Source organism: Dendronephthya gigantea, unplaced genomic scaffold (genome assembly GCF_004324835.1).
Source record: "Dendronephthya gigantea isolate DGI-Jeju-01 unplaced genomic scaffold, DenGig_1.0 000009F, whole genome shotgun sequence".
Lineage (NCBI taxonomy): Eukaryota > Metazoa > Cnidaria > Anthozoa > Malacalcyonacea > Nephtheidae > Dendronephthya > Dendronephthya gigantea.
In genome coordinates, this window is record NW_021163019.1 from 1,706,212 (window position 1) to 1,719,055 (window position 12,844).

The window sequence follows — 12,844 nt, forward strand, 5'->3', positions numbered from 1 at the left end:
TGCTTGTTCCTAGAATGGTAGAAATCAAAGTTTACTGTTAGGTGAAGAGACGTTGAGTTGAAAGCGGTTTTTTAAAAGATTTTTTCGACAGTTCAATGGCACTGCATTCAGAACATTTTGCTGCGGTACTTTTTTTACACTCGAATTCAACTCGATGTACGCTTTTAAGTTGCAACACTTGATGAAGTTCAGATCCCACGTGGCCCGTAGAATAGGTGGAAAACTTTTTAAGGTGGTCTTACAGGAAAAAATATAATGAAATCGTGAATTTTGCCATTTTCTAAAAATTGACTAATTGCAATCTTTGTTATTTGTTTTATGATGTACAATTAGCTTTTTTCTCAAAAGTTCACGCAGACCTCGAAAAAATCCCTTTTCTTTTGGGAAGGTATAATATTTTCCCCCTAGTAACGGGCTTAGCAACCAATGTTTACTGTTAGAAAACTTGTTTATTTGTTGGTGTATGAAAATTTCTTTTTGTTTCACCCCTCCCCCATACAGGAGAATAGTTCTAGTAGCTGCTGACCACTTTAACGTCGTCCATCCCCTTGTTTTGCATATTTTCCTTCGCTTACTATACAAAGTTGAATCAACATATTTCGCGGTGAATTTGTTGCTAAGATCATTCTTAACTTTTGCGCTTTGGGATTGGTCTTTGTTGCTTCATTTTATTATATTTTTGTTGTGAAATGCCAAGGGAATACAGGAGAAGTAAGAAACGAAAGTTTTGCGGCAATCGCTATGATAATTCAGCGAAGAAAAAACGCGTTGATACTGTTGATGGGGATACAATATCGGCCGATCCTTCAACTTCCGCAGCAAATGAAGCTGTTCTAAATACATCTGCTTCAGCCAAAAAAATTGGGTTTTCTGACATTCCAGATGACAGTAGCTATAGCGAACAAAGCCAAAGCACAGATGTAAGTGGCTATCGGTTTGTTGACCTTCAAATAATGTCAGAATTTGTGTGTGAGGTGTGTTGTAAGGAATGTGGCAGTTCCTGCCTCGTACTTGAAGACAACCCTCGAGAGAGAAAAGGTTCTGCCTCCCATCTAAGAGCCCGTTGTGAAGCTTGCGGGTGGGTATATACATTTTACACTTCCAAGAAGGTAGGACACTCGTTTGACGTGAATAAAAGATTCGTTTACGCTATGCGAAGCCTTGGTGAAGGACATACATCAGCCAAACGATTCTGTGCCTTGATGGACATGCCACCCCCTCTTCAACCAACTGCATACAGGGATTGTAACATTGCTTTGGCCAAGGCAGCAAAGGCAGTGGCTACAACCACCATGCTAAATGCTGCTAATGAAGTGAAGAAGGACCCAACTAATCAAATCAACCAGTGTTCTGTATCATGTGATGGTACTTGGCAAAGGCGTGGGCATTCCTCACTGAATGGTTGTGTAACAACACTATCAATGGATACAGGAAAGTGTTTAGATGTTGAAATCTTAACAAAAGTTTGTCATGGTTGCCAAAAAGTAGAGAGAGAGAAAGATTTGGAAGAAAAAGCAGCTAAGAAGGAAGTCCATATTAGCAAATGTAAATTAATCACAAGGGTTCATCAGCTGCCATGGAGACTGAAGGCGTAAAACGTATATTCCGAAGAAGTGAAGAGGATAGGAAACTTCAGTACACTGAGTATTTTGGGGATGGTGATAGCAAGGCACATGCTGAGGTAGAAAATATCTATCATGGAATAAAGATTGCAAAAAAAGAATGTGTTGGACATGTTCAGAAGCGTGTTGGAACTGCTTTGCGGAAACTAAAAAAAGAAACAAAGGTATTGGCGGGAAGGGAAAGCTTACCAACACACTAATAGACAAACTTCAGAATTACTATGGGATTGCAATCCGTAGCAACTCTGGGGATCTCAAAGCAATGAAAGCAGCCATTTTTGCAAGTCTTTTTCACTGTGTTTCTTCAAAGAAGAGAAATCTGCATACCCACTGTCCTGATGGACCTAACAGTTGGTGTAGATTCAAACAGGATAAAGCAAATAATACTACAAAATATGTGCCTGGACCTGGGCTTCCAGACAATATTATTAAGTTGATCAGGCCCATATATGAAAGACTCAGCAGTGATGAGCTACTGAGCAAATGTTTAGATGGCAAGACGCAAAATCAAAATGAATCCTTGAATGGGATGATCTGGAATAGGATTCCGAAGAACGTTTTTGTTGGTGCCAATGTTCTGGAACTTGGTGTATATGATGCTGTGGCACACTTTAACATTGGTGCAGAGGCTGCAGTTAATCTTCTTAAGGAAGTGAAGTTGAAGCCAGGAAAGTTTTGTGTAGAAGGGCTGAACAAGATTAATAAAGAGCGAGTGAAGAGGGCAAATGTCAAGGCTAAAGAATGTTCGAGAAAGAAGAGAAAGATATTACGAGGCCAAAAGAAAAGGAAAGATGACAAACTAAAGGAGGAAGAGGGTACTACATACAAATCAGGAGGATTTTAAGGAATTTTTGGTAATATTGGCTTGTTTTTATGTCAATTCGAACAAGTTAATGCAGTAAATTTCTTGTAACTTAAACTTTGATGCTGTTTTTCCCAGTTTACGATTTTGATACATTTTGCGATATTCAAAACATGATAACTAAGAAAGTATTTGAGCAAATGCTGTGAAATTTTCAGTATTTACAGTTTCTTGAAATTCTCTAGGAGATGAACTAGAATGGAATTGTTTGGTTGAATTAAAACCAAGATATTATCATTAATGTAACACAATATCCTGTTTTAGCCACCTTAAGTAAGATTTCACAATGACCTTTTACAACAGAAGGATAATTCTAGTTCATCTCCAAGACAGTCACTTTAGCAATAAAATATAGCTTTTCCCATGTTTATATCATTAATATATCTTTAGTTATCATGTTTTAAAATGTGCCCTATTTTATTGGGAAAAAGCCTGTTATCTCTGTAACCATGGTAACCCAACTTTACTAAGTTGTGTTTTTAGTGTCTCACTTTACCCTCTAACAACTTCCCAAAGCAAAAAGTTCAATTTGTTTGAAAATAAGGAAAAAATTTTTTTCCCTGTAAGACCACCTTAAACGATGTTAATCTCGACTGAACGCCCGTTGGCCGCACTAAATTTGTAGCTGTCACGAAGTATATTCGTTCGGTAAACATGCAGCTTTGTCAATTAAGCCAGTGATCAACTGGTCGAGGAAACACATTAGACTTATTGAGAGTGAAATATTCAAGTAATAATCATAAGCGTCCCGCGGTATCCGGGTAGTGTCCAATCAGAACGCGGCGGCTTGATGTAAATACAAGGTATGATTATTTATGCGGTTATTGGTTCGCGACAATCAGCGTGGGCGAATGAAATGCTTTGGCTGTCTTCTGCCTTTGATGACAGGCGAGAGATTATTGGCGAGATACACTGACTTATATTAGCGATCAGTATATACAAGAGTCGTTGAGCTATGGCGTTGAACTGTGGCGAATCCTCGCTCGTGTTCCTTCTAACGTTGTTCGTCGCCGTTTTACCGTTTGTAACATCGCAACACAGATGTATGTCGCTCACAATAGATTCGTGCAAAGGACTGAAATACAATCGAACATTGTTCCCGAACTTTGAGAATCACCGAACGCAGGGGATAGCCGCGACCAGGGTGAACCATTTCAATCCTCTGTTCAAGGTAAAATGTTCACCGGACCTGAAATATTTTGTATGTAGTTACTATGCGCCAGTGTGCAACGCGTTAGGAACACTCATACCGCCTTGTCGTTCGCTTTGCGAAAGTGCCAAAAGGAGTTGTTCTACAATCATGAAAAACTTCGGATATGCTTGGCCGTCGCAGCTTGCTTGCGAGAAATTCCCAGCCAGCCCCGAGCAAAAATTGTGTGTAGGTCGCAATACGTCGAATACGACCCCAAAACGAGCGAAGACGATACCAACACGACATACTAGGACTCAAATCCGAAATGGATAAAAGGGAAATCATGACGATATCATGTGGATGGCAAGGGTTAGGATAGGGTCTCGATGAGTAAAGAAGGTTAAAAAGAGATTTGATGGGTTTGGGGCAGGATGGTAAGGGACAAAGTAGGTTTAAGAGGTTGAGAAAGGGATTCTAATGGAATAGGTAGGATTTGAGGCAGTGTGCTTGGCTTATGTTCCTACATATTTCCTATAATCCATAGTTGTATCATGGATAGTTAAAAGACTTTATTATCTTGATTTTATTATCCATAGTTGTATTACGAAAATGAAGAAATACAATTTGTAGAGAGTTTAGAGAAATTCTATCGTTTTAATTGTTTTATGAGAATGTGTTGAAATGAGCAATAACGCAGCTGACAAACGATGCGTCTTAAATATTTATTAAGAAGTAATTTAAACGAAAAGCTCCAACAAGACATGACCTGTGTAATTAATTAAATCATAGACGAAGCAATTTAATGATATGCATAAATTATTCATACAAGGGAAATGAGAATACAGGATATTAGTCATTTTACTATATATAAAGACGAAATAACAATATACAGGCATACGATATACAGGGTGTCCCAAAAAAAATATGGCGCGCCGAACCCGTCAAAATTCTAAACTTCAAATATTTGATCTATACTCGCAACTACGGCGTTCTAAACTATACAAATTCCTTCTAAACAAAATTTACTCATTGTAAAAGTTATTTATCCTTGCCTAAACTTCAAATATGCTTTCTAAACTTATTTATATCTCCTGTACTCTGATATTTCTTAATGACAATTAATAAGTTCATTTATTGGTTCTAAACTTCAGATATATTGTCTATTCTGTCACCACAGTTCAGCTCGCGCGGTATTTTAATTTTATGGCAAACAATATGGCGGAAAGGATAAATACTTCCCAAATACTGCCCCAAAATAACCAAAATGGGGATGGAAGAAGTGAGAGAACGGTTGACGGTTTAATAACAAATGCTATCGAAAGTATTTCGCGCCTTCGAGAAATGCGACCTGCTATAAATAATGCCCAACAAACTCAGCCGTCTCCAACGATGGCATCAGAGATTGTTCGACTGTTTCCCACCTTTCAACATGCGGCCAGTCCGGCCACAAATGCTAACCGAAATCAAGTTCAAAATCTGGATCGGCAAAGAGTGTCAAACAACAAGCGACGTCATACGAAAGTGCTACCTTCACGCAGTAAAATACCAAAGAAAAAGAAGCTTGTGCACAAAGATATTGTATTCATATTTAATCCATCAGTTGATAAAGTACCGACGCACCAAACACGATTAAGGCTGGAAAAGAAGGGTCGCATTATCCATGATTTTCCATTTGATAGAGACTGGGTGGAATGGCAAATGTGCTCAGCTATAGAACAAGAAATGCCTATGCTGGCAAACGGAGAATATGAATTTTTAAAGGTGTGTTCAGTTCAAATTTCTGCTATTGCTATAAAAGGAAAATTAATATAAGTTTATTCAGTGGATAGAATTTATTCCTTAAGAAATTGTTCTAAAGGTTTTATACAATAATTAGAGAGGTCATTATTTAACTACAATAATTTAGTGTGGTCCTGATTTTGCTACTTTAAAAGTATTGCATGGCACCAACAGTACCTACTGTCCAATGGTCTATTTGTCAACTTTGCATGTACTGAAATGCACCCACATGTGTCTGTATTAGACAAGTTCTCTTGTAAATGGGAGTATTTTTTAATAGCCTAAACTGCAACTCTTCCCAGTGGGTTTCTTTTATACAGTATAATACTGTAACACAATTTACATGTTACAATTTTCATGCCTTGTATGAAAATTCCATAAGGTTGTGGTAATCATTTGTTTTCTTCTTCATTACTTAGGCATCATATGGAAGTTTGATAAGGCCTAAACTATCTAGCAATTGCACCCTAACATGTGATGCTTTAATGCGAATCACAGGCCAGGGGTCTGTTTATGTAAGGACACTTCAACAATTGTCAGACGAAGAGAGTGATGAGGAGATAGTTGAAGGTAGAACAACATTGTGCCTATCATTTGTAAAAATAAAATGAATTAGTCTAATATTTTCTGCTGCCAAAGATCCTAATATGCATGTAATTAATTATTATGTATATACAGTAGTCAAGTGTTTAATATTGTCCATTCTTTAGAATGTGAGGTTAGAATGCCAACACCAGCTACTTTAACACCAGACACATCTCAAACAAGTAGCTCCACTAATGAATTGTCTGGTATGGAAATTCTTGTACAGAAGACAAACATGCGAGGTTAGTATAATTTTGCAAAGTTGATTTAGTTATGTTTCATACCATGTTACTCTCAAATTTACATTAATAGTAATATTTAACAGAGCTATTACATTAATTTTTTATTTTGATTAGATGCTCTACAAGAAAACCCTTTTGACGAAGTAGATGAACTTCCAGATCAGATTTTTGAACATGAAAGTGAAGAAGAACGTCCAGATGGTAACAGTACTGTATCTACCGAAGACTTGCCCTCAATTGAGACTCCAGGTAGTCCTTCCATTTACGAAATCATTATCCCACGAAGCGACATACTTAAGTCAATGATATCTGAATTCAGTAAACCCAGTGTTTTACAGTGCTGTTTAATATTTGGAATCAAGGGAGACAATGGCGTAACTGAAATGGGTCGAGGTGCAGGTGTAACCCGCGAGTTGCTAAGCCTTTTCTGGAGGGAGTTTTCGGTGGTTGTTGCAACAGGATCAGCAGAAAAAGTGCCTGTAATAAGGCACGATTTTCAAAAGCTGGAGTGGCAAAGTGTTGCGCGAATCCTTTTATTTGGGTTCAAACAAGAGAACTACTTTCCCTTGTTTATCTCAAAAGCATTCATTGGCTGTTGTCTTTTTGGGGAGGAAGCTGTAAATAAAGAGTGTCTGCTTGAATCTTTCAGCTTTTATATTTCAAAGGACGAGCAAGAGACCATGAAGAAATGCTTGAAAGGTGAGTTAGATCCTATTAAAGATGACGTGATGGATCTTCTTAGTAGCTATAAATGTTACCGTCGGCCAACCAAAGAAAGTATTCAAGTGATTTTTGAAGAACTGGCTCACCAAGAACTGATCCAAAAACCAAAATACGTATCAAATACATGGAGTAGTGAACTGCAGTCACTTAAACAACATCCCGAATTTCATGATATTCACAGCATGTCGCCATGTCGGTTATGTATGCTATGAAACAACCTCATCAAAGCGTGTCATAAATCTACTTTCTGCCGAACCCAAGTCCGAAAGCGAGCGGATGTGTTTTGATCACCTAAAGAGATACATCAAGTCATTTAATGAAAACACTTTGGCTGCATTTTTACAATTTGTCACTGGGAGTGACATCATCACCGTCGAGAAGATTGAGGTTTCATTTAATACAACAATTGGCGTTACACGGGTGATTGTTGCCCATACATGTTCACCTATGCTGGAGTTGCCATCGACGTATCAGAGCTATAGCGAACTTTCGGAGGAAATGACCAATATGTTAAGCAATTCCTTTGCTTGGTCGATTATCATAGTATGAATCGGAACGATGCCTATATGCAAACATTTATAAAGAAGTGACTTAATATTTATGCACATGTGAATTGAGATTATTAATTACTTACATGGATTGTTAACGTTATAAAACAACTTCAACTTGATAAGATTGTGGATTTTTCACCTATAAACCTTGTTCCAATACAAATTTGGTTGTCAGTCTTAATAATAAGTGATAATACGTGTCTTAATAATACGTGTATCTTCAGATTATTCATACAGTGTTCAATAAAGTTATGTTAACCGGGTGTATATAGCTATCATCATCCTTCACTATATATTATAGCTAAAGTTTATTTAATTTAATTATCCGTTATGCGTGATATTTCTAAAAGCCATTAAATACTTCCCCCTTACGATGATTTTATCAGCGCTATCACATTCAGGGAAGGGGCGGAATATTAATTTACCGTATCCTTTTCAAATTTTTTTCCATAGTTTTTTTTTCATACCACTTAAATGCATGCATGTTATATTTGTTACAAGGACTGAGTTTTGATATAACATGCAAAGATTTACTAAACGTGGATATAATATTAATATCATTAACGAACGATTAATGTCTTCTTAGATTTTAGCTTTATATTACATAACTTCTTAGTTAGCACCCACATCTATCTCAGCTGTTCATGCACTTTACTAGCTATAAACAACGTAATTACAAGTGGAAATTAAGGAGTATTTCTTTACAATTAATAAAAACGTTTTTCCCAGAATTGCCATCATCCCTTAGTGGATTACAGTGGATGTATAAATAATCACGCTGTGTATCAGATAGCTGAATATTTATATCAGGAACTGTCACCTGATAGTCTTCGTCATCGATAGAAAAAGGACCATCGGGGTCAACTCCAAATTCGTTTCCAACATTTGCAGGATGCCCAGAATTCACATTTTGAAGCAAACCTTGTGTGTACAGCTGCATAGGGGATAAACCTCTTTCCGTACGTAGACCGTGATGATTCCATTGTTCTTTAAATTCCTTAAGAGCCGTGTTAATGCGGGGGATGTACACGTAACGCAATGCAAATATATGGAAGTCTACAAGAGGATCTAGTTGCCCTCGTAAAAGGTTTTTGCAAAAAAGGAGAGAACACCTGCATAAATATCCCTATGAGCCCTTTCAACTCGACAGTTGTGCACTGAGCTTCCCGTTATCATACTACCACGGGCTATGCCTCGTTGTTCGATCATATGCTGAGCAACTTTAACGTTTTCAAGGCCGTGGTCTCTGCGAACTCTTGAAGGAAGGCCGTAATTTTCTGCTCCTATCAGAAACTGCTCGAGAACAGTTTCAGCTCTATTGTTACCTGCACAATGAGCATATACAATAAGCCTTGAAAATCCGTCTACACACACGTGAACCACCAATTTGAAGCGAATAAGTTTGTGATTTCCGTCTATATGCCAGAGTGCATTTGGGCCTGAGACAGAATATTTTCTTCGGAAAATAGCGGATCTCCAACGCAGAGCTGTTCCTAGAGGGTCTAACTCTCGCAAAAATTCCCGAACACGCTGCCGTTGAACGTGTACGCCCCTGGATCTGAGTGCTCCTTGTAGTCTTTTTTGGCCTATGTTTGGTGTCAAGCTTCTTATTTCAGTAATCAGACCTTTCAGTTGATCGTCTGAAAAAGTATATAAATCAAATTATCGCAAATCATCCTCGTTTATAATTAAATATATTCAAGCTTTAAATAGATATGAACAAGTGGATAAGTTTCGGGTGATAATGTTACAAACCGGTTATATTCGTCCAGCTAAAGTCCTCATTACTAGTTAAACACAATTCCTGTCTTCTTCGTCGGAGTGTGCTTTCACTAACTCCAAGCAGATACGCTATTTTTTCCCACGAAAAGTGAAGGCTCCTTAAAAAAATAATCTGTTCGTCCTGTATAATTATTCTTGGCCTTCCTATCCCAATTGGAAGTTCTGTAGGGCACGTAAAAGAATTAGAAGCGTTTGAAGACGATTCACGAAGAGATTTAAATTTCACAAGTATCTGCGCAACGCATTGTTGAAGCTCCCTAAAATAAATCGCATAATATCCATCCGTATTTTCTGACGCGATCAAGGCTAAAGTTTCTCTTCCCTCCTCGAGTTGTGCTATGATTTCCTCGTCAACAAGACCACTTTCATCTATTGTTTGCAAATTTCTAATGCCAATAAAAACAGATTCTAGGTTATCGAAGAAATTTCTTAGACCGACAGCGTTTCTCTCGTTTCTTTCAGTTTTATTCATCATGCAGATTAGATAACATCGTGTTGGTAAAATAACACGATCTTTTAGGCGAACATTCAGCGTTGCATAGTGCGGCTCAAAAAGAGGATGGATTGGTATCGAACATTCGAGTTTAGACAATATATCTGAAGTTTAGAACCAATAAATGAACTTATTAATTGTCATTAAGAAATATCAGAGTACAGGAGATATAAATAAGTTTAGAAAGCATATTTGAAGTTTAGGCAAGGATAAATAACTTTTACAATGAGTAAATTTTGTTTAGAAGGAATTTGTATAGTTTAGAACGCCGTAGTTGCGAGTATAGATCAAATATTTGAAGTTTAGAATTTTGACGGGTTCGGCGCGCCATAAAAAAACGCAACCATTTAAATATGCAAGAATATTAATATTGTTCGGGTTTGCACCATAGTTCAGCTAAAATGACTTTTAGCATTGTAAATGAAGGATTAAGAGCCATTTTCAATTCCCAGAGGTGCTTATCTATTGCGCTTTAGAGCTGTATTAATGTTCTGCATATTTAAGTGGTTGCTTTTTTTTTGGGACACCCTGTAGTATTATGTACGTCTTGTTTAATGTACGTACAGCCAGAACATCGCGTAAAAAAATTCAAACTAGTTTGAACGCGAGTTAGAAAACATGCCGCCTCAAAAAAGTAATGGTCGTCTGTCGTCACGACAAATGCCCTCCGGTTTGAAATTAAACGTCAAAACTACAAGTTCTTAGCAAACCATTACGTAAATAACATCCTCACGAAATTGATTTAAACTGATATGATAAAAACAAAATAGCCCACACACGCGAAGTAAAAATAACATTTGATTTAGTTTTACCTTTGTCAATTGATAATGCTAGTTCATCATTTGAATGGCTATCTTCCCTAATAGTTTCCATCAGTTTTCATCAAGAAATACGAAACAACTCGCTTGAATAATCTCAAACTTCTTCCCAAACATATCGAGCCATATAAACACTTCTCAAATATCGAATTTTCAAGTGCAGTTTCCGGTTTGCAGAAGAATGCTTTTAATTTTTGTCAACCTCGACACGGGCATGGCCACCCCGAGTGGTCGCACCCATTTAAATTGCGGCAAAACTTCAAACTGGTCCTCGGTTTTGGTAAGGAATAGTACCATTTCCCACTATTCAAAGAAGAACGAAAACAACTCATATGAAAATATAGACCTTTTCAATGAGAGATTGTTGGTTTTTTTAGCTTTCCTATCGATCATATGCAAGGTATGTGCCTACATATATAGCTGTAGGCGGCCAGACCGTCAGACGTGACCATTTTTGTATTGCTCTAGAACAAAGTCAATTTCACCGGAGACTCTTCAATAATTCTCAACATTTCCAAATAAAAAAAAAGTGTTAAAGAAGATCACATAGTGTTGGATTTCCGGTTATACTGGAATATTACTAGCCTACGGGTGAACTCTCGAAAACAATATCTTTCACCACAAATTGAATGCCAGAATGTTTAGCTTGCTCGTTGGAATATCGACTAAGTCCTTGGAATATTTACTTTTAAATTGCGTATAATATTTTGTGGCTGATTTTTCAATTGAAATTTGCTCGGGAATTCGTGGCCGTGGGAATTTCCAAAGGTTTGACAAACTTTCTCGCGTGTTATTGAGCAATTTCTAGTTAAGAGACAAGGAATTTGGGGATATTTCAGTCAAGTATACGTATTGTTTTGCCTGATACGCCTAGCGATTGGTATCTGCAATAAAGACTTTATCACGTACTGACTGAGGAAATGATCTTCTTCAAAAGATAGATAAGAACCGATTGCCGCTAGCAAACAGAGGAAATTAACCTCCCATTTTACACTGAAACTGATTGAAAATTTTGCTTATAAATCACTAAAGTATAGTCAAAAGTCGGATGTGTACATTCGCCCACGAAATAGCTCAAGCCAAAAAGGGGGAAAAACGACCGCAAACCCAAAAATTTAATTAATATTCCAGCTGTTTTAAAGGAATTAGTCAAATTTGATAATCGCTCAAAGTGATAATCTCCACTTGGATCACAAAGATTTAATGAATCCTCAACTTTCGTCTGTACTGTAACCTAATGTATATAATGAATGGTCTCTAACCTTAGTACACATTTGGGACTTTGTCCTGTGATTGTCTCCTGCCACGTGTTTTTATTGTGACAAAATAAATCAAATGAAATGAAACCTATAGCACAGCTGTTCTTCGTAGTCCATGTCCAGAAATTAAGGAGGAAGGTTGTAATTATAGGAAGAATATGATAACTGACTTTTTAGGCACAAATAATACGGTGTTTGGAAGTAACAAAGCAGGAAAGGTTTGTATCCAGGCCCCTTACACCTTGATGAAGTCGTAAATCGTACGTCTTCTTAAATATAAAACTGTCTGCAACATGTCACTACGGCCATATCATCTCATGCCATTCGACCGGTTTGGCATGGCTGAACTGTCGTTGCACTGAAAAACGATTCATATTTTTAGGAGGGATTAAATTCAAATCATAACTTGCTTCAAAAAGTAATCAGTTACTACCAATTACAATTATCACTTTTAAAAAGTAATTTACCATTAAATGAATTATAACGCATGTTCTGTGAAAAATGGAGTCAGATAGCTTAGTGTCGAGGGCACACGAACGTCGATGGAATCTTGGGAATTATGGCTGTGGATTAATCATTAATCATTGACATTTATAAAGACACTCACACACAAACGCCTAACAAGCGCTAATTTAGAACTTAGAGATTCATATAATTAACTCACAAAAGTATATTCTAAATTGATTGCACTTGATATTAACCGTGTCCATACTAACCATAGACCCTCCCAAAATGTACACATTTAATATCCTGGACCTTGGACGTTGCGAGTTTTGATTGCTTTAACATAAAAACAACCTTGCTTCTGCCAAGTTTCTACGAAACATCCTGTCCGTAATATTGCTTTTAGTTTTGTTTTTGTCTTCGCAAAACGAAAACGAATGTAGCCTCATGACATGAATTCAAAACCGACAAAGCGTGTTGGTTCAGTGTTGCCAAGTGTGTTTGAGCGCGATATATGTTTTGCCTTTTGGGCTTGAGAGCGTGGGCGATCTT

General features: G+C 37.3%; 1 protein-coding gene across 1 annotated transcript; it reads left to right on the forward strand.

Moving 5' to 3' along the window:
* Positions 1-4,613: 4,613 nt before the first annotated feature.
* LOC114517709 lies at positions 4,614-8,095 on the forward strand. Its single transcript, XM_028537506.1, has 4 exons — positions 4,614-5,377; positions 5,815-5,965; positions 6,106-6,222; positions 6,337-8,095. Exons 1-4 carry the CDS (start codon positions 4,820-4,822, stop codon positions 7,155-7,157), a joined length of 1,647 nt encoding a protein of 548 aa, XP_028393307.1. The 5' UTR covers positions 4,614-4,819; the 3' UTR covers positions 7,158-8,095.
* Positions 8,096-12,844: the final 4,749 nt, after the last annotated feature.

Coding starts and splice junctions, on each gene's coding strand:
- LOC114517709 (XM_028537506.1), top strand. CDS start 4,820: ATGGCAAACAATATGGCGGAAAGGATAAATACTTCCCAAATACTGCCC. Junction 5,378..5,814: donor GAGAATATGAATTTTTAAAG/GTGTGTTCAGTT, acceptor TTCATTACTTAG/GCATCATATGGAAGTTTGAT. Junction 5,966..6,105: donor TGATGAGGAGATAGTTGAAG/GTAGAACAACAT, acceptor TCCATTCTTTAG/AATGTGAGGTTAGAATGCCA.